At 47.0% G+C, this 22,515-nt stretch overlaps 1 protein-coding gene and 1 long non-coding RNA gene across 21 annotated transcripts in view; one reads left to right on the plus strand and one right to left on the minus strand.

Annotated features, from left to right (window-relative positions):
• Positions 1-22,515, minus strand: part of ZMYND8 (zinc finger MYND-type containing 8) — a 143,915-nt gene that overhangs the window by 4,821 nt on the left and 116,579 nt on the right. For 12 of the 20 annotated variants that reach the window (XM_077873465.1, XM_077873470.1, XM_077873463.1 and 9 more), the window contains 7 exons: positions 20,831-21,223; positions 18,674-18,864; positions 13,166-13,246; positions 10,275-10,353; positions 7,835-8,074; positions 4,817-4,977; positions 3,677-3,757 (listed from right to left, as the gene is read on the minus strand). In XM_077873465.1, coding sequence (XP_077729591.1) covers positions 3,677-3,757; positions 4,817-4,977; positions 7,835-8,074; positions 10,275-10,353; positions 13,166-13,246; positions 18,674-18,864; positions 20,831-21,223 — 1,226 coding nt within the window. The remainder of the gene's footprint in view (positions 1-3,676; positions 3,758-4,816; positions 4,978-7,834; positions 8,075-10,274; positions 10,354-13,165; positions 13,247-18,673; positions 18,865-20,830; positions 21,224-22,515) is intronic. The other 8 variants (XM_077873480.1, XM_077873479.1, XM_077873469.1 and 5 more) reach the window with 4 other exon arrangements.
• Positions 778-2,574, plus strand: LOC144298469 (uncharacterized). The gene is made up of 2 exons (XR_013365406.1): positions 778-825; positions 920-2,574. It is a non-coding gene; the product is annotated as an uncharacterized LOC144298469 (long non-coding RNA).

Genomic DNA, 22,515 nt, shown 5'->3' on the forward strand with positions numbered 1-22,515 from the left:
AGATGGAGCGACAACTCTTAGAGACACGTCTACCTGGGTTGAGGAAGGAGACAAGACAGGTTGTAGGTTGTCCTGTTCAATGTGGTAGCCGCTGGCTACACGGTGCTATTCAGATAAAGTAAAATAAGATGCTAAATTCTACTCCTCAGTCTCACTGGCCACAGGTCAAGGCTCCAACAGCCACATGTGCCAGCGGCTACCACAGGGGATAGTGCACGTAGAGATCACAATGCCATCACTGCAGAATGTTCCAGGGGTAGCTCCACTCTAGGGAGGAGATGCATGGTGTCATGGAAGGAACTGAAGTATAGGAGGAGGAGGATATTTGAATGCCATGGGAAGGGGACACCTGGGTGGCTCAGTCGGTTGGGCATCCGACTCTTGATTTCAGCTCAGGTCATGATCTCGGGGATCATGAGATTGAGCCAGACATCGGGCTCCATGCTCAGAAGGGAGTCTGCTTGGGGATTCTCTCTCTCTCTGCCCCTCCCCCTATTCACATGCTCTCACTCTCAAATAAATACATCTTTTTAAATAGGTAGGTAGGTAGGTAGGTAGGTAGATAACTGCCGTGGGAAGGAAGCAGTTGAAAGTAAGACATCTGGCTACGTCAGAGGACAGGGAGGGGACAGCTGGGGTGCTAGGAGGCCAGGCAGTGCCGGGCTGTGCTCCTCTGAAGGAACAGGCAACGCCACGTGCTGTGGGTCAGTGGTGGCCGAGGGACAGCTGGGATGTTTGAAACAGAGCAGAGAACCCGGGAACAGAGGCTGCTAGGTAACCGATCTGGTAGGATGAGCAGACAGCTGAGGATAGCGGTCAGCGTAGGTGGGGACTGGAGGTACTGGGGGGGAGGGGGAGTTGGAATGAGCGGGTCCCCCTGCACCACCTTCCCCAGCTGAGCTCCGATGCTTGTGTGCAGGTGAGTACCAGATGCCCAGCTGGGGTTTACCAAGGTGGAGTTTTGCCAAATGGACATGCTGAGAAAACCAGAAGGCATGGAGGCCGGGTTACATGAGCAAGAAGGATGCTGCTAGAATGAGCCATGGAGACGAAGCTGAGGAAGGAGGAAAGCATCAGTAGATCTGAAAGCAGGGTTGGAGGGGAGAGGTCACACGCACAGTGCTGACACTCCCCAGACATCAGTGCCTTAGTAGCTGAGCCGTACAAAATTCCCAACATTCACCCATTTTTCACTGAAAATTTACATACGAGTCAACCTAAGCATTCCCAGCACAGTGGGTGAGAGCATGTCTGGAGTCCGAGAACTCTGGACTGAAGTCCTGGCTCCAATAATTACTCACTGAGTGACTTGTGCATGTGAGTTAACTTCTCACAACCTCAACCTCTTCATCTGGAGAACAGAAATAGTAACTTCCCTCACAGAGGCTGGGAATAAACGCTCTAAGGTGTCCAACGGATTCATGCTCTTCTATGAGCACCAAGTGCTCTTCTGACTTCCCCTGAAGCTCTATGAAGACAGGGGTTGTTTGCTTTGTTCACCCTTAAATCCCCAGCCCTAGCACAGAACCCCGCCCTGGGGAACTTGACAAACTCTCATACACCTCCAACCATCTACAAATAGCCTACTGCTGTGAGCCCCCCCTCCCCCGGCAAGAATCTCAAGTGGAATTCAGGATCCTGCCCTCCTCCTACCCCGTCCTATCACCAGGCTCCTCGGGGATTATATTCTCTGCCCCCACCCATCCAGTACCAAGTCACCAGCATCTTCCGGAGCTTCTGGTCTCCTCTCTCCAATGTGAACTCTCATTCCCACCCACTTGGGACACCCATGTGCTTCAAGGATCCGCCAACCACGGACCTCGGGCCAAATCCAACTCAATACCTGCATTTTATTTTATTTTTTAAGATTTTACGTATTAATTTATGAGAGATACACAGAGAGAAGCAGAGACACAGGCAGAGGGAGAAGCAGGCTCCCTGTAGGGAGCCCAATGTGGCACTTGATCCCGGGACCAGGATCACACTCCAAGCCACATGGCAGACACGCAAACGCTGAGCCATCCAGGTGCCCCATGCCTGCGTTTTCTAATACGGTTTTCTATTAGGGCACAGCCAGACTCATGGGTGACTCATGTGCCATATATATTATCTATGTTGACTTTCCTCCTTCAACAGCAGAGTTGAACAGCTTTGACACAGATCACAGGGCCCGCAAAGCCTAAAATATTCACTATTTGACCCTTTATGGAAAGTCAGCCAGATCCTGGGAGACGTCGGATAGGATCCTTATCACGTCAGATAGGATACATCCCCCAACCACACTCCTGTATGCCGTCCTCCTCACTACAACAGAGTGAGGATGGCATTTAATGTCCCCCATGCAGAGCTGAACCCAGTTCATTGCTCCAAAACCTCAACAGCACTCCCTGTCTGAAACGGGGCTTCCCCACCCTGGGTCTTCTGCACCTTTGCAATTCTGACCCATCCACAATCCTCCCAACATCTTGCTTCTTATTCCGTGTTTTTATTTTAAACTCGTTCTAAATATTAAAAAAAAAAAAAACAACCAAATTTCCTATCACTACCTATATCGCTAACAGAAAATCAACAAAACGTGTCCCAGATCGAAGGGACTCTACAAATAAACACAATGAAAACCAAATGGTAGTTATAACGTCTCAGGAGAGACGCAGTCTGCTCTGTCTTTGGTAAAAGAAACTAGGAAATATCAGAGAGGTGCAGAAGGCATCACAGCACTAAACGGAACCGTTCTCGGGGAGTCTATCAGAAGACTGGAGGGAAGGTAGCGGAAGACTACTCTTTGAACAGGCGGTTCAATCGTGTTTCATCTGAAGCTCACCATCTCCCTAAAGTTACTCCCTCAACCTGAAGCCCACCCACCTTCTAGCCCCACTAGGAAACCTTCTCCAGCTACCGCTGCTAACAATAGACATCATTTCCTCCTCCTTTCCGTGCAATGAACACACAGAAGGGAAGGAACACATTTGGTTTTCAGCGGAAGAGAACCATCCAGCGGACAGAAAGACCCTGGAGCTAAGGGACCCTGAATTAAGCACATCGTCCTCAACAGGGGCACCTTCTGAGAACCGTCTGGAATCACCCACAACTAGTTTGGGAGGAGGCAGGGAAATGACCCTTTGGGCTAGAATAGAAGACAGCCCAAACCCCCCCAGAGGAGAAAAACTAAAAGCTTAGTCCCAGAAAATACCCGAGAACTGCCTACCAGGTTATTCCCCAAGAGGAAAGATTTCTACAGAAAGATTGTCCACCTAAAATTTTCTTTTCTCTAAAGCCTCAAGAGCCCACACCTACTAGATGTGAGCGTTGGGACCTCAGGAATAGAGTTCCAGATGGTTTCGCTCACTGTGGTCATTTCCCTGAGGACAGAAGAACTGCCCCACCTAAAATGTGCACCTTCTACCCCACCCCAGGTCAGCAAAAGAACCCTCCTTTCACGTGAACTTTTAGGTGGGTAAAGCAAACATGGGTAAAGACTGATCAGTTTGGAGAGGTGCCTGAAAGCTGCCTTGCCCAGCCACTCCCTCAACCCCCCAATGACCTGCCCGGGGCACCCCCAAAGATCCCTAAGGATCCGCAGTGGTTGGAAAACCACTGCCATAAACCCTTAAGAGTTCTCCCTGAGAAGATGGCTTCCCCTCTGCCCATGAGGAATGTGAGAGCGGTGTTCACCCACCGGGGGCAACATACCAGAGCCTTGGTTGGAGCCTAAGAGAATGGAGGAGGGCGTCTCCCTGGAGCCAGAAAGGTCGAGGGTCTAAAAATACAAAAAGAGAGAGATGGACACAAGGCACGGGGGCCAATGTCGCCCCCCAGGGAAGCCTAGGGATCCATGGGGGTGCTTGTCACTGCCCCCCAGGCACCTCGGTGCCCCGTGCCTGGTGTGCCCGGCAGGGGAGGCCAGGTCAGCTGGGGTGGCCCTACATCTGTGCTCTCCTGCACTCCGTACCCTGAATGAACAGGCTGGGACATGGTAACGGGGCAGCCCAACTCAACTCGATAGCCTTGGCTTCTAGAACACGGACTGTTTCCTCTGCTTCCTTCCCTGACCTGCCTACCCTTCCAAATTTGTGCCCACTACTGAAAAGGAGGTTTATGTCGTCAAAAAAGGCTATCAGCTCACGTTTATTGCACATTAACCCCTTCCTTACCAGGCAATGTTATCCATGAAATCGAAGGGTTCTGATGACATAGGGACTTATTACTTTCCTAATACACATTGAAATAAATACGTATTGACTGCAAATGTAAAACGTTATCAATGTGCCACCGAAAATTACTTATGCGTACAATCCATGCTACGTATACCACACACTGGGAACTAGGACGTGCAACCTGGGCTTTCCAGTATGGCAGCTACTAGCTTCATGTGACTATTTGCACTTAAATTAATTAAAATTAAATAAAATTTAAAGGGCGAGTGCTTGCTCACACCAGCCAGGGGTCAAGCGCTCAACAGCCACATGTGGCCAGTGGATACCACCCTGGGCAGAAAAGACACAGAACATTTCCATCATCCACGGAAGGTTCTACTGGACACCACTGTTGTAAACTTTGAAAGTCCCCGCAGAGCGGCTGCCAAGTCACACGAATGTCCCCTCGGGCTCCACGTCCCTCTGTCCAGACCCGCATGCCCACTGATGAAAAGAAGCTCTGCTAAGCCTGTCACCCCCCCGCAGAAGTCTGACTGCCCCACCGTGAAGACAAACCTCCTACCAGATGGGACTTGCAGAGGTGGCAGGCACAGGGACGGGTCCGGAGACTCCGCCTGGCCCAAAGTGTTGATGTCACTGGCCAAAGGCGAACGGCTACTCACCGACCCGCTGTCTTTGCTCTTCTCTGCTGATGACTCCTTGTCTTTGGAGGTGCTGGCTGTTTCCGTAGGGGCTGCCTGTGTGCTGGAAGAGCTCCCCTGGGATGATTTGTTTAGTGTTTCTGTATTCACCTCGGCATCTGCTTCCTGCTGAGGAGCGGTAGCTGGGGGAAAAGGAAGAGAGAAGCCATGTTATAAGCCGAGGGCCACGGCCTCTAGAACGAAAGGAAGCCCCACTCTGCACAGGGCCATGGCATGGTCCAGAACAACTCTGACCCACCCACCACCCATAATAGAGGCAACTGCTGCTCACTCCCTCCCAGGGGCTTTTGCACTTTTTCAGGAGCTGAAATTCCAGACCGTGGGTAAAAGGATATTAATTTTTAATAGTTCGTTAATTCAAGTTTTATTAAGTCATTCTGGAGACAAAAAGCATGGCAGCAGAACAAATGAAACCCATCAGCACAGCCAGCCTGTAACCACTCATCTAGGACCATTCATTCCATAATTTCTAATTTTACACCTATTTATATCATCCCATGGACTGGCTTCCTTCTAAAGGAAGGCAGGGAAATCCAGGTGAAAAAAACGACAGGATGTGAAAGGCAGAAGGTATCTGGAGATGGTAGGAGCATGGGCAAACTGAAAAACAGAGCATCTGAGAGGAATTTCAGAAAGACAGACATTAGAATGCCACAAATAAAGAAAACCTGAAGGACATTTTGGCCATCTTGAAATAGTAACAACAAAAGGGTCATCACACACATTCCAGAACTTAGGAGAATTTAACTCCACTGCAGGAAAAGATGTAATGTAGCCATTAAGAAGACATCTCTCAAGGACCCGGGTGGCTCAGTGGTTGAGCATCTGCCTTTGGCTCGAGGCATGATCCCCGGGTCCTGGGACTGGGTCCCGCATCGGGCTCCCCATAGGGAGCCTGCTTCTCCCTCTGCCTATGTCTCTGCTTCTTTCATGAATAAATAAATAAAATCTTTAAAAAAAAAAAAAAAAGGCATCTCCCTAAAGGCTGAAGGACATAGCAACATGTTTCAATATTGCCTTTCTAAAATAACAAAACAACAGAAGATGTCTAGAGCAGGAGTTGGCATACTAGCACCAACTATTTGTCAATAAAGTTTTATCGGAACACACCCATGTCCACCACTTACATACTGTCTATGACTGCTTTATTCAAAAATCAGCAGAGCAGAGCAGTTGCAACAAACCACATAGCCTACAAATCCTAAAATATTTACTCTATGGACCTTCACGGAAAACTAATTTGCTAACCCCTGACCTCAGGAGCATTCCTCAGTCGTGGCCACTCATATATCACCTTCCAAAAGTTTGCCAGTCTAACAGATACACTACCTTATTACTTAGGTAATTTTTAATTAAATAAGTACATTAAAACAGAGGCTTTTTTGAAGCACCTGGGTGGCTCAGTTAGAGTTCAGTTCAACTTTTTTTTTTTTTTTTAAAGATTTCCTTCATTTATTTGAGAGTGAAAGAGCAAGAAAGCACAAGCAAGGGGAGGGGTAGAGAGAGGAGAAGCATACTCTCTGCTGAGCAGAGAGCCCAAGGCGGAACTCGATCCCAGGACCCTGAGATCATGACCTGAACCAAAGGGAGACACTCAACCAACCAAACCACCCGGGCGCCAAAAGGATCCAACTTTTGATTTCGATTCGGGTCAGGCTCTCAGGGTCACGAGATCGAATCCTGAGTTGGACTCTGTGCTGAGCAGTGCCTACTCAAGATTCTCCCTCTGCCCCTTCCCCTGGTTGCACTCTCTCTCTCTAAAAAAGGTGGCGTTTAGTGCTCGCTTCGGCAGCACATATACTAAAAAAAAAAAAAAAAGGTGGCGTTTAATTCTAGGCATATAAAGCTACTATTTAAAAAAAAATAAAAATAAAAATAAATAATAAAGCTACTATTTGTCAGAAATAAAAGCTAACTTTAAAAATATTTGGTTAAATATTTTTAACCAAACATTAAATGAAAAGTTAAGTAAAAATTAACTTTTAAAATATTGCAAATAAATTCTAGCTAGACACTGTATCCTGCTGGAGGCTCCCGGCCTCTGGGCTGCTTGTTCTGTGTTTGAAAGAGATGACAAAGATTAGTTCCAAAACCAAGACTTTTCCTTCACACAAGAATTGGGAATCCTGGGGATCCCTGGGTGGCTCGGCAGTTTGGCGCCTGCCTTCAGCCCAGAGGAATCCCAGGATCGAGTCCCACGTCGGGCTCCCGGCATGGAATCTGCTTCTCCCTCTGCCTGTGTGTCTGCCTCTCTCTCTCTCTGTCTCTCATGAATAAATAAATAAAATCTTTAAAAAATATATAAAAGAATTGGGAATCCACAGGACACCCGGGTGGCTCAGTGGTTGAGCGCCTGCCTGCCTTAGACCCAGGACATGACACTGGGTTCCTGGGATCGAGTCCCACATCGGGCTCCCTGCAGGAAGCCTGCTTCTCTCTCTGCCTCTCTCATGAATAAATAAGTACAATCTTTAAAAAAAAAAAAAAAAAAAAGAAGAGGAAGAAGAATCAGGAATCCATGTTACTTAAAGCTATGAGTCCAGAATTACTTTAAAAGCAGGATTTCTCAACCTCACCATCTTGGGCCAGGATCATTCTTCATTGTAGGGCACTGAGTTGGGCACTATAGGGTGCTTGGCGGCATCCCTGGCCTCTACCCTCTAGATGCGAATAGTACCCACCTCGGTTAGGATGACCTCAACTGTCTGCAGTCACTGCTGGTGTCTTGGGGTGGGGATCACAGTCACCCCATTGAGAACCACTGCACCTCACGTGAAGCTACAATCTGGCAAGTAACAGAAAGGAGGCCTGAAGTTCAAACAGCCATGCCTCAAGGGTCAGCTATGTGCCTGCACAAGAGTGGCAAGGGGCAGGGTGAACCAGCCTTGCCGCATCAGTCTGCTCTGTGGGCCCTGCACGGGGGAGGCGAATGCCCACCCCAATGTGGCCTGGGCCAGGGTGCACCTCGCGTGGCCATACCTGACTGGGTGCAGGACTTCATATGCTCGGGCCAGTGGGCTTGCTGGCAGGGGTAGTCACAGTAGCTGGTGTTCCAACAGCAGTAGAAAATGGCCTCCTTCTTGCAGTTGGCACACCACTGCTTCTTTTTGGTCTCGTCCACCGCCTGCTGCTTCTCCAGCTCCAGCTGCTTCTTCACCTCAGCGATGAGCCGGTCCCGCTCCTGCTCCAAGCTTTGCCGCATCTCTGCCATGGTCAGCTCTGACACAGAAGGGGAGAGGACGCCAGCTCCATCAGCAGCACCCCCAACCCAGGGCTCAGAGTTTCTCAGACCAGATCAGAAAGGAAGTCCAGGATATGGGTTCCGAGAGACACGGGTGCAGATCCTGACTCAGAGAAGCCTCAGCTGTGTGACCGCCCCCCCACCCCCAGGCGAGTAACCCAGCCCGGCTAAGCCCCAGTATCTGCATCTGTGTAAAATAAGCATTCATCACGTTGATCTGTGCGTGATAGTGAATTCAGGTGCCTAGTATGCAGACAACCAGAGTCCCATGGTGATTCTGTGGGAAATCCTCAAATATACCTTCAAAGCCACCCCGTATCAACTCACTTCATCTTCCTACTAAGCCTGTGAGACAAGCTTTCCTATAATATCCCTTTCACGGATAAGGAAACTGAGGCACACAGCTAATAAGGGCAGAGCTGGCACTAGCTCTCAGACACACTTTCCAAGTAGTGTATTCAGTGGCAGTGGATTAAATATACCACATAGGGCCCTGTGATGGATCATTACAGTTGATCAACCATCAAACTGTTCAGTCTACTGAGATTTCCTCATTTCTATTCACACAAGAAGTCCATGTGCAATTCACTTGGGAGTGACCTGCACACCAACAGAAAAATGATTCTTTGATAATCAAAATTCTCTTCCTAGAATTAAAAAATTCACACACACATCCCTTTAAAAACACCAAGAGAGATGACACGTCTGGATGGCTCAATCTATTAAACATCCGACTCTTGATTTCAGCTTAGATCACAAGCCCTGCTTCAGGCTCCGTGCTGGACATGGAGTTAGCTTAGGAGTCCCTCTCACTCTCCCTTTCCCTCTGCTCCTTGCCACCCTGGCTCTTTCGTATATGTGCAATCTCTCATTCTCTCTCAAAATAAAAATAAATAACTGAAAGATGAATGAGCAAATGAATAAATAAAACAAAAATTAGAAAAACACCAGGAAAGAAAATTAATAAGCTTTTGCACTTGTGCTAGACACAACCTCTCTGTCCCTTGCCACTGCCCTTAAAGAGGAGCGTGCAGAACATGGCAAGTTCTGGCCAGCCTTCATGCATTTTTTTTTTAAGATTTTATTTACTTATTCATGAGAGACACAGAGAGAGAGGCAGAGTCACACACAGGCAGAGGGGGAAGCAGGTTCCATGTAGGGAACCCGATGTGGGACTTGATCCTCGTACTCCGGGATCACGCCCTGAGTGGAAGGCAGACGCTCCACCTCTGAGAGCCAATTACTTAAAAATGGAGAGATCTGGGGCGCTTGGGTGGCCCAGGTGGGTAAGCATCTGCCTTCAGCTCAGGTCATCATCTCAGGGTCCTAGGATCAAGTCCCTGCATCAGGCTCACTGCTCATCAGGGATTCTGCTTCTCCCTCTGCCTTTGTGAGCACGTTCTCTCTCTCTCTCTCTCTCTCTCTCTCTCAAATAAAATGTTTTAAAACAATAAAAAATACATAAAAAATAAAAATGAAGAGATTCTGGAAAAAAAACCAAGATTCCTTGACTTCACTAGAGAAACTATAGAAAAACTAGAAGCCACACATCCAACTAAACTTCCTACATGACAACACACTCAGGAGCAGAGGGCTCCTTCCCCAGGCGGCATCATAAGGATTCGAGTTTGCGAAGCATGCCTCAGCTGCAAGCAGGTGGCATGCCTGGGCATGCCGCCCTAACAAGAAGACCTGACGGCTGCCAGCATTCAGACTCTGAGCCTGACACTCCATGATGGTCTGAAGGAAAATGCTCTACTTTGGTGGGGGGGGGGAGCCTTTAACGACACGGTCACAGAATGGCAGGCCAAAACAGCACTAGGTCTAAACCAGGGAGCAATGAAACAGCTTACTCTGCAGCGTGGAACACGCAGGAGGTGTTTGATAATTTGCAATGCCTCATATTCAACGGGTAGGAGTGTCCAGACCTGAATCGCTGGGCTGTGTGACTCTAACAAACTTGCTCAACATGTCTGTGTCTTGCTAGCTTCACCTGAACACTGGAATAACAGAGCCCCTTCTAAGAAGGGTTTTCATGAGAATTTAAAGGTTATCTCACGGAAAAGTACTTAAAACAGTCCCTGGCACAAAATCAGAGTTCAGTAAACAGGAGCTACTGGTGCTATTGCTGTTACTGTTTTGACCCTCCTCCGTATAGACCAATTTGCCAGGCCTCACCCAGGTTGTGTTTCATTTCCGAGAGCTCCTGCTGGTGTAGCCACTGCAGCTTCTCTATCTCGATCCTCAGCCTGCGAATCTGTAATGAGGGAGAGTAAGACTCTTAGAAGGCATGTCTGGGTCGGGTTCACCGATGGGGCTCAGAACTCGACCTCCAGCTGTAAGAATCAATGCCACACGGCTGATTGAGGCATCAGCAGCCTGGATGCTGCAGTCCAGAGAGGTGGACACCAGTGCACTACCCCAAATTCAAGAGAAGTTCTATTTCCAAAAACCAAACACAGTTGATCCATGAATAATGAGGCGGGTTAGAGGCACCAGCACCCCCACGCAGTAAAAAATCTACATACAACTTTTGACTCTCCAAAAACTTAATAGCCCACTACTAACAGCCTAGGAAGCCTTATCAAAAACATCAAATAGCTGATAAACATATATGTTCCATGTATTAGATAGTGTATCTGTACAATTAGGTAAGCTCAAGAAAAGAAAACGTTAAGACCATCACACAGAGAAAATGCATTTTACAGTACACAGAAGATCCACGTATAATGGATGAGCACAGTTCAAACCAATTTTTGAAGGGTCAACAAAACCAGCTATCCATCTTTTCCAAGAAACACTGGCTCTAGGAAAAGCCACTTGCTCAGTTGCTAGAACATGGCGACTCTTGATCTCAGAGTTGAGTTCAAGCCCCACACTGGGAAGAGGGTTTATTCTTTTTTTTTTTTTTTAAGATTTTATTCATTCATTCATTCATTCATTCATTCATTCATTCATGAGACAGAGAGAAAGAGAGAGGCAGAGACCGAGGCAGAGGAAGAAGCAGGCTCCATGCAAGAAGCCCAATTCAGGACTCGATCCCAGATCCTGGGATCACGCCCTGAGCCAAAGGCAGACGGTCAACCACCGAGCCACCCAGGCATCCCAAAATCACTGTTGCATATTCTTTTTTATTTTTATCATCTTTATTTTTCTTTTATTATTTTTTTAAGATTTTATTTATTTATTCATGACCGACACCAAGAGAGAGATTGGCAGAGACAAACGCAGAAGGAGAAGCAGGCTCCCCACAGGGAGCCTGACGTGGGACTTGATCTCGGATCTCCAGGATCACACCTCGGGCTAAAGGCAGCGCCAAACCACTGGGCCACCGGGGCTGCCCTGGGCAGAGGGTTTAAACATGAATGAATGAATAAATAAAGTAAAAACAAGGACCAGATTTTCATAATAAATAAAAACATCAAAGGTTTGATTAGAGCGACGCCTGGGTGGCTCAGTGGTTGAGTGCCTGCCTGCCTTTGGCTCAGGTCGTGATCCAGAGGTCATGGGATCGAGTCCCACATCGGGCTCCCTGCAAGGAGCCTGCTTCTCCCTCTGCCTGTGTCTCTGCCACTCTGTGTCTCTCATGAATAAATAAATAAAATCTTAAAGGCGGGGGGGAAGGGGTTGATTAGAACTCTGGTCTTAAAAAATGAAACTAAAACAAGTAAAGACAGCTTTGTTTTATTCATGTAACATTTTAGGTGGGATCCACAGGCATTCACCTGAAATTCCAAGCCTAACGTCTCCGGAAACCAAAGGGTATTTTTGGAGGGAGGGGTATGTATTGCACAAAATTCATTTGGGCAGGAAAAAATAAACTCAGCCTGAACTGCTATGGGGCTATTTACAGAGTCTGAGGACCACAGTCCTTCTCTACTTGTGATTTTGCCCTCCCAGCTCCCTTCTAGACACTGCAACATCTGAAGATATCCGGTTAGTCACACTGGAGGGTGCTACCGCCAAGAGAAGGTAGAAGCCAGGGATGCTGCTAAACATCCCACAATGGGCAGGCCAGCCCCCATAACAGAGAGTTATCTGGCACAAACGTCAGCAGTGCTGAGGTTGAGAAACCCTGATTTATCCCTCATGGCGTGAACAAGCATATTTCACAGAAATGTTGCGGCGGAGAGGGCATATATTGCCTCTTTAAATTCTGAAAAATTCTAGCACACATCTGGATCCCAAGGTTTTAAGGGAGACATTTATGGATCTGTATTTTCAACCATATGCCAGTTCTTAAAAAAATAACGAAGTATGGCAGGGGTCAGGGGAGGCTGTTCTAAGCCAACATTGTCCCTTCTTGTTGGACATCCTTGGCCTAATCATAAAGAGGGTCACATGAGCAAAATATTCCAGGGGACTCCTTGATTCCTCTCAGGACCTCTCTCAAAGCTTTATATTCACATCGTTCTCTGCTGAAAGCCTATTGGGATACCTTCCCAGAGATTTTTCTCCTCTTCTGAGTGCCAGCCTCACCCTGCCAGGCCCTCGTAGGCCCACAGATTGCATGGAATTTCCCTGTCTGCAACACTATTTTCAATGACCTTAAAAAAAATCCCACCACTAGTCATTTCACCTGGTGACCCCTCTGCATCTGGCTTACAATGAATTCGCCTAAGGAAGGAAGGTCAAGGAGGCCTATTTTTATAAATGGTCACTTGATAAGTGGACAATTTAATGTCTTAACCATTCTATTCCCTAGGTAACCGCATAATTGTGGAGGCTCTCTGTACACATTCTTAGACAACAAAGATCACTTGCATAAGAAAGTCCATGCTTACACAGAGCCAGGAGACAATTATACACAGGGCCAAAGGAGCGGAAGGATCTCCAATTTCACCAGGGGGTGAACTCAGGCTCCAGTTTGGTGCCTGTCCTCTGATCACACAAAGCAGGGTGCGTCCCCACAGAGCCAGCCTTTTGACTAAATGAAGAAGTACCCTCCCCAACAACCACAATTGGCAGAGCCCCCTGGAGGGACTTCCAGAGAAGTTGCTTCCTGGCACCATTTTACAGCAGCCCATAAAACATTCTTAGCAAGTGAAGAATTACGTGTCATCTCTGACCTCGGCTATTGTGCTTCCGGTAGTGTTTTTAGAAAGATCGTTGTATATCTCTGTCATCGTCCCTTTTATTGCATCCATCATCTGAAAGATAAAAACAGAAACAATTCAGGTGATCATCTCCCTGGGGCTTTTCAAGATGACATACATCTAAAAATCTAACTAACATACAGCAGTGGTTCTCAACAGGGGGCGATCTGCCCCTCATGGGACAGGAGGCATCTGTGGTTGTCATAGCAGGGCTGGGGGGGGGGGGGGGGGGATTGGCATCTAGTGGGTGGAGGCCAAGGATGAGCTAAATACCCTACAGTGCACAGAACAAAGAATCCTCCAGCCCACAGTGTCACTAGTCCTAAGGTTGAGAAACCGGTATAAACCAGGGCAGTGATGAATCACCTACAAAATAAAGCTAGTTTCTAGAGGCAATGGCTAATCTGGAGGGGCCAAATTTGGGCCCCAGGCATATTTGGTGTGGCCAGCACTGAGGATTTGAGGGAGGGACTGTTTCCTTTTGTGACTGTTTCTTAATTCCTTACCACTTTAAAAAAAAAAAAGAAAAAAAAGTTTTATTGAGATCTCATTCATATACCAATTCAGCCGTTACAGTGCACAAGTCAATAGCTTCGAGTAGATTCAGAGTTGCACATCTATCCCCATGGTTCAGAACCTTCACATCACCCCAAAAAGAAAACCCACTACCCCTCTTAAGAGCCCTATCACCCCCTATACCCCGACCCACCATCCCACTGCTGATCTGCTTTCTACACCTAAGGATTTGCTTCCTCTAGATATTTTGTGTCTATGGAATCACATAATATGTGGTCCTTCTTCAACTTAGCACAAAATTTTCAAGATTTATCTGTGTCGCAGGGCCTCTAAGTACTTCATTCCTTTTTATGGACAAATAATACGATCTCATTCATATACCAATTCAGCCGTTACAGTGCACAAGTCAATAGCTTCGAGTAGATTCAGAGTTGCACATCTATCCCCATGGTTCAGAACCTTCACATCACCCCAAAAAGAAAACCCACTACCCCTCTTAAGAGCCCTATCACCCCCTATACCCCGACCCACCATCCCACTGCTGATCTGCTTTCTACACCTAAGGATTTGCTTCCTCTAGATATTTTGTGTCTATGGAATCACATAATATGCGGTCCTTCTTCAACTTAGCACAAAATTTTCAAGATTTATCTGTGTCGCAGGGCCTCTAAGTACTTCATTCCTTTTTATGGACAAATAATACAGTCCGTTGTGTGGACAGAGCAGGTTCATTATCTGAAGGCTTTGGTCAGGGCATCCATTCTCTGCCTTGCTAGTCGGCTTCCCATCTTCCTTCACTTTCATTATCTGAAGCCGGAAGGCAGCGAGTTTGTGACATGGGCTCAGGTTCACGTAGCAAGCACCTAGTTCCCTGCTGTCTGAAGGTATCTGCAGGAGGATTTCTTTCCAACCTCCCACTTGCTGCCTGATCCGGCCCCCATCCCAAGAGAAAGAGGGGAGGACAGAAGACCCAACGTGAGGCCTCAGGCCTGGCCTGGCTGCGGCCAAGTCTCCACTGTGTTTTGCAGTTTGCTCCGATCCAGCAAGAAAGCAAAACCCAGACCACCCTTATATCTGATGCCTGTGATTTGCTCCTGCCATCACCCTCTCCCTGAGCCATGGGGGTAACTACAGTGCCCCCATGTAGGGTATGCACAAGGTTTACATGAGAAATCCATGTGAAGACTATGATATGGGGAACCCTGGGTGGCACAGCGGCTTAGCGCCTGCCTTTGGCCCAGAGCGCGATCCTGGAGACCCGGGATCGAATCCCACATCAGGCTCCCGGTGCATGGAGCCTGCTTCTCCCTCTGCCTATGTCTCTGCCTCTCTCTCTCTCTCTGTGTGACTATCATAAATAAATAAAAAATTAAAAAAAAAAAAAAGACTATGATATGGTTCAGTACCTACCACAGAGTAGGTGTTCAGAAAGAAATACCTGTTCATCTTATTTCTATAGAAAAACAAAAAATTCACATGAGCTATAATGAAGAAACTGCCAACCCCCAAAATAGTAACCCCAAGTTCACCCCAAAATGGGAGAAAAACGAACACGATGTCTGTTGAGATTTTCACTGCTAGCTTTTTCGGAGGCCACACACAGATGCAGCCAGGAAAAACACTTTGTGCTTTATGCAGTCGTTCTGTTTGGGCCTCCTGCCCCGCTGCACCAAACACGTCAGTTTTAAATATTAAAACTAAATTGCTTTACAAGAAAACTTTAGAAAGTGGATGAAATTCAATATATTACTAATGCAATGGTTACATTCCATTTTAAAGAAATCATGGATTTGTGGACAGATTTTCACTCTTTCTTCCAAATATAGCAAAGAACGCAACATCACTAAAGAGCACCCTTCTGCCAAAACACACAAATCTGGGTCTTCGACTCCAGGTCACCTCAGAGGCAGGGAAGTTCATCAGCTCCGAAAATATGTCACTGTGTTCATTTTCTTAACTGCAAAGAAAATGTCTATCAAAAAGTTCACCCCTCAATTTTGCTGTAAGAGCAAAGGGGGCCGCCAAAGGTAATGAAATCAAACTCACTGCAGGAGCTCAGAAAACTAGCTCAGTGCAAACCACAAGCCAGGTCCACTCAGTAGGTCTGTTTCTCCATCTGTAAACGAGGAGCTTAGACCTCTCAAAAAAAAATCACTAGAAAGTAGTCTAAGGCTAGACAGCCAGAACACGAGACCATTTAGGCAAAACCAAACACCACCTTAAATCAGTAATGAAAAATGAACGCCTTCCCATTCTCCTGTAATCCTGCATATCACCACATTAGGAAGAAAGTCTCTGTTTGGTGCCAGCATGTACCAAACACTTTTAGGACAATCTCTCTAAAAATAGGCTTACACTTCAAGCCTTGACAAGGAATGGTGATCCGGCAATGTTAGACCCAATTTTATTTTAGTTTCTTAACTTAGTCAATTTAAATAAAATTAACTTACATAAAAATATTAAATCAATACTAGCTGGTGGACAGTTAAGACTAAAATCGAGAATGGCCATAAATAACTGCGCCTTGAATCTTTCCTATTCTGACACTCAGGGACTCTGTAACAATTCATGTATTTTATTCAAAAGGAGGACAGACTTACTAAATGAGAGACAAAGTTATGCCCAAGACCAGTTCTGATTCTCTCTCTAGCTGGGGAGGGCAGGAAGGAAGGGGTGGGAGAGTAGGGGAGGGGAAGGGGATTGGCAGAACTTGGGAACGTCAGATAGGGTTGCTTTAAAAAGCCACGTGCAAGAACAATCAATTCATGGACACTGAACATCTGTGGTCAGTAGGCTTCATGGGCATTCACAAACTGGCTCAAAGCCACTCTCGAGAGCCTGGCTGCTACCATTCAAATGCAGCTCAACCATTCAGACCGTGTAACCTTGACAGGCCTCAGTTGTCTCATCCATAAAATGGGGAGGATAATAGTATCTACCTCATCAATTTGTCATGAAGGCCGAATGAGTAACATACGAGCATAATGTAACAGACACTTACAGCAGTGTCTGGCCCGGAGCGCCACTACCCAAACATTAGCGAGTGTACTACCATCTTATCCAATGTAACAGACAGTTATCCCAGGGCTCTGGTGTTTGTGACCTTGTGGAATCTCCTCCCTTCCAGTGTACGCTGGCCTAGTGATCTACTTCTAACCACAGAAATGTGACAAAGGTAATGGGCTGTCACTTCTGAGATCAGGTGACATGAGGCTGACTTCCATCGTGCTAACAGGCTCTATCACGGGCTTTGAGGAAGCAAACGGCCAATTGTGAAGGCCCACAAGGCAAGAACTGAGGGCAGCCTCCAGCAAAGAGCCAGCTAGGACCTGAAGACCGCAACCCAAAAGCCCTCGAGGAAGTGAACCCTACTCACAACCACCTAAATAAATTCTAAAGGAAATAGATCCTTTCCCGGTTGAGCCTTCAGATGAAACCCCTACTCTAGCAGACACCTTGACAGCAGCCTGCCAGAGGACCTAAAGCAGAGCACCTAGCTTAGCCATGCCAACTCCTGACCACAGAAACCGTGAGATAAGAAATGTGCATTGTTGGGACACCTGGGTGGCTCTGCGGTTTAGTGACTGCCTTCGGCTCAGGGCATGATCTCAGATCCAGGGATCGAGTCCCACATCGGGCTCCCTGTGAGGACCCTGCTTCTCCTTCTATGTCTCTCTCTGCCTCTCTCTCTGTGTCTCTCATGAATAAATAAATAAAATCTTATTTTTTAAAAATGTACATTCTTTTAAGTTGCTATGTTTTGTGGTAATTTGTTATCAAGTGATACCTGATACACCTAGAAAGAAGGAATAAAAAGGAAATAACCAACAAAAACACATCAGTAAAAGATTATAAAGGTCTTGTCATCAAGAACTAAAAGGGAGCCTACTTTTAACACAATATAATAAAGGAATCTTTACCATGAGACTTCAAGAATTCTAGATACAACCATTCCCAATAACTGTCACCCATTTTTTTCTATAAACCTGGATAGTTTACTCATTAGCAACTAATTAGTAATTTACTCATTAGTGAAGAGTAAATTATTATTACTGCCTGCTTAGTAATATAATAAATACTCTTTCTTACTAGGTTATTACTCAGTAACTACTATTAACAACCACTGAGAGTAACAAGCCTGATGAAGTGAAGTCAGGCATCAATCAGCATGCATTCACTTGACAACTCTGTACCAACACGTACTGTGTGCACTGGGCACTCTTCTAGGCCTTCGAGGTAAGCAAAATAGACCAACTCCTGCTCTCAGGGAGCTGACATTCTGGTGGTTATTCTGCTATCAAGCAGTCCCACATGGACCCACACACACACTCCAGTGCACTCTCACATGATGGTGAAAACAGCTCTAGGATGGATTCAAGAGCGAGCACAGAAGCACCTGGCAAATTCAAACAAAGAGCCTGCAGGAGAGAACACCCATCAATGAACCCACTTCGGGGAATCCGGTCACCGCGCCCCAGAGGGTGGGAAAATCAGGACAGAATCCAGTACTCCCTAGGCCATCCTGGTTCCTGAAATATCTAGGCCTAACGTCATACCTTACACATCTCCTCCTTAAGACTCAGTCACTTTGTTCCACGTGGCTACTAAATGCAAACCAACGCCTTGGTCTGTTATTAAATGACAAACAGCGTGTTAAGGAAACTCTGTCAATGAGAGACATGAATTCTCAAAGGTAATCGATGTCATGTCATTTTCCAGCTATGTACTGACTGTAGAATCAAAGGCCTCAGAGTAAGATGCAGTGCATCCAAGATTTCTCTGCTTAGATTCAACATTAGACGCAGGTGGAAGAATTTGGACTTGGAGATCCTCAGGAAAAACAGGATCTCCCCTCCTGAGCACCCCATAAAGCCTGTGAGGTCGTGATCCTCCTGGCTCCCAACAGGAAGTCGGTCCTCTGGCAGAACACGCCCCTAGCCCCCAGCCCGGCACCACAGCACTCACTTTACTAGTGTACTTGGCAATGTCCGCAGCGACGTCGGCGGAGGCAGTGGCGATAGGCAGGTCTGCGTTGACTGAGGATGCGAGGGTGCTTGCAGACCCCGAGCTGGTGACCAGGGGTGATGACTGAGTGCTGGTCACCAGGGTGATGGTGGAAGTGGATGGACTCTGCGTGATCTCCTTCTGCTGCACAGCTAGGAAAGCAAAGGGTCCCGGTCACCCCACTGCTGTGGGAAGGGCCCAACCCAGCAAGAAGCTGCGGAGAGGGAGTGAGGTCCCTGACGTCCATTGCTTAAGCTCTTCTACTTTCAAGTGACAGAGATTCTCCTCGTGACCAGATTCTGGCCAGGATCCTCTCAGCCTTTTCTGGGACTAGGCCTCAAGCTTGGCCCATAAAGCCTTCCGTAAACACTAACATGGCTTCCAACAGCTCAAGTTCACTTCTCTAGGATGACTCCAGTCCCCGCTGCCAAAGTACCTGCCTGAGAAACCAAGGCTGCCAAGTGAATTTACCATTTGTTCTAGCCAACACTCGACGACCCCTGTCTCCTGGTCTCTATGGGATGGTAGGAGTCTAACTCCAAAAAGCATTATTAGCAACCCTGTATGGGTTTCACATGGACCAACCACTACTTCCCATTTTTTGTAAAATTTCACCTCCCTGACTCTACTGGAGTCTCTACACAGTACCTTCCCACCCTCACCACACTCATCCTCCTTTTAAAACGCCCAGTCACTTCTGTACAAATTGGGAATGACTTCAGTTCCTGCTGGACTGCTTTCTCCCTGTTGTAATAGTACATACTGATTACAACCCATCCTTACCAGGTTAACTAGTATCCAGCTTTGTCTTTGACACAAGACAACTTGGAAACTGAGGACCATACCATCAATGGGCCTCTTCTTGCTAGCACCTAAATTCCCCTGGAGAAGCTCCTAATTTTTACCGGGTACAAACACACACCAAAAAAAAAAAGACTGGAACTAGGATTCAATCCTGTCCCATCAGCTCTTTAAATACCGCGAGCAATCCAGCTGCACTCCCACTGCACCTGTCCAATCTTCCTTCCCTCCAGTCTTCAAAAGGTTCTTAGGGGCTGTTCGAGACCTGGCTACCTTTCGACCCATATCCTGCTGCAACTCTTTACAGTTCTACTCACTAGGATGCACTCAGTATGTGAGAGTTTCAACTAAAGACCCCAACATCTAAGGATCTAGATCTAGGCTTCCCTGCGAGACAAGATCTGCATTAGCGCTCACAAAAGCTGGGCCAACTGGTACTCATCCAAGCAATGCCAGATGGAGCCTCCTCCATGGCTGGGGGTGGTTTTGACTCCACAACTTCGCCAACTGGTGCTTGATGCTGGCTCTTCTTCTGTAGGTGGCTAATCTCTAGTTATCAAGATACCCTTTGCTACCAATTCCTCACACCATACTCTTCCCAAAATAATGCCAAGAGGTTCATGGGTGTGCACAAGAAAATTTACACAAAGGTATTCATTGCAGCACTGCTTACAACAGGGGGAAAAAAAAAAACTAGGAGCAACCTAAATGCCCATCAGTAGGGGAATACTTGATTTAAATCAACTGTGGAATACTATGCAGCAGTCCAAAATAACATAGATAGAGCTATATGTGCTAACATGGATGAACTTCCAAAACATGCTGATGGGTGAAAAAAAAAAAAGAAAAAAAGAAGAAAAAAAAAGTATGGTACCATTTGTATGTTTTAAAAAAAGGAAAAAGAAAAAAATACTATTTTTATGAAGAGTCATATATACATAAATATATATGCATACATGCATAAAAAAGGTTTCACGGTTAACAGTGGCCACTGAGAAAGGGTGAAGAATGGAATGGAAGTTCGGTCAAGACAACAGATTGTGGGGCAAATATTTTACCCCTCTCTAAGAAGCCTATATGCATGTATTGTTTCTAACACAGAGGGGAAAAAAAATAAAAGTGAAAAAAACAAGTCGCAAAACAACTTTTAAAAATAATGCCACATGGAATGCGCGAGGCCTTCAAGATACAAAGGCCATGAAACAAAAAAGAACTGAAAAAAAAAAGAAAAGAAAAATAAGAAAAACATTTCTGTCTCTCCTGTCGATGTGGCGAGGAGGGAGTGGGCGCCACGTTGAACAGAAGGGGGCATGGTACCTTTCACAGCCTGTCTGGTCTGATATCTCGTCCCCTGGGTAGACTGAGGCTGCTGGCTCTGCTGCTGGCTCTGCTGCTGGCGCTGTATCTTCTGCATGTGCCACTTTTGGGAAGACGTTTGAAACTTACTTGACGAGTTCCACACGACCCGCTGCACGGCCGGGGCAGTCTCCTTCGGTAAAAGCGGCCTCTGCTTTTTCACCGGGCTTCCCGTGGCGGCGGCAGTGGCGGCGGCGGCGGTGGCGGCCGGGGCCGTGACCGTGGACGTGGTGCTGGTGGTGGCCGTGACACCAGCCGCGGGTGTTTGGGAGGAGGAGCGGGTGAGGAGCGGAGTTTCAGGTGGGGACTGGCTGCCCGCCGTAGTGGATGGTGGAGCTTTGCCTACAACTAAAGCTGATGCGTGGGGGGGGGGGGACAGAAGAGGAGAGATTGGACTCAGGTTCACCTGCGGGGTTTCTCTTCTCCAGCATGTTCTGGGTTAAACAAAGCAAGGCCAACCAAGAATGCTGAACAAATTCAGTGTGGGAGGACCCCACCCCCGATGGAGGAGCACATCTCACCTTATCCACAGAGGCCGCTGCTGTGTATCTATCTCAGAGTGTCGGCCTCTTCTTGCCCACATCGGAGGCTCCTATAGGGGCCTCTGGGGCAAATGAGGCGAACTAGACCCAGCCCCTGCCCTCAAGCTGTCCACCAGTGAGTGGAGGAACAGAACCACCACAAGCTGTCTTGTGTTACGGTTAGAACTGGGTAAGCACTTTGTGAAACACCCAACCAAAGTCGACCCAGAGATTAAGAGAATCCTTTTGGCTAAAGAACCTATAGAGCCTGTACCCCTAAGTATCAGGTAACTTCCCAAGGGCCAAAGCACTGGAAACATGAAGTCACCCAGAAGGAGAGTCTCCCTTGACCTCTGACTCCCTCCAGGACTAAGTCCCAGTGTGCTCTTAATGGCCTTGACCCCTGGGACTAAAGGGAATTCCACTCCATAGCCAGAACCTTCCCAACACCATGGTATTTATCTCTAAGGAGACTTGCTTCTTTGTTGCTGTTGATATTGTTTTATAATGTTTTTTTTTCCACTTTAATTCCAGTCGAGTTAACATACGGTGTTCTATTTGTTGCAGGTGTACAATATCGTGATTCGACAATTCTACATGTTACTTAGTGTTCATCATGGGAAGCATACACCCTGCTTTTAATTCTGATATGTTTATTCCCACTGCCACCTTTTATCAGGCAATAACTGGTGCGATGGTCAAATCTACATCTAAAATGAGCTTTAAAAGCATAGTTTATTTTAGAGTAGCTTTAAATAAAAATACGAAGTCAATGATTATACAAAGCAAGACTTGGGAAGGGCAAGAATAATGAATGTAAATGACAAGTTTGGAAAAGGCTGCTTTCCGGGAGTCTGTCTTCTGGGAGGGGGGGCTGTGAGGGAGGGGCAGGATTTCAACAGGCGGAAGTGAGAATTTGGAGGGTGACTGCGACAGCCAAGACGTGTCCAGGAGCAGCCAGCATTTTGGTCAGTGAGAGCAGGCAGTGAGGAGTGGCAGGAAGGCGGGTTAGAGCCAGAAGCACTGAGCAGCACAGAAGGGGTAGCCCCCTTGTGCTCATTTGTAAAGGGGGGTCCGTTATCACCGCCGAGGTCCCAGCCACCAGTGGAGCGGGTCTGCCCCCGA

This window comes from Canis aureus, chromosome 26 (assembly GCF_053574225.1).
Source record: "Canis aureus isolate CA01 chromosome 26, VMU_Caureus_v.1.0, whole genome shotgun sequence".
NCBI lineage: Eukaryota > Metazoa > Chordata > Mammalia > Carnivora > Canidae > Canis > Canis aureus.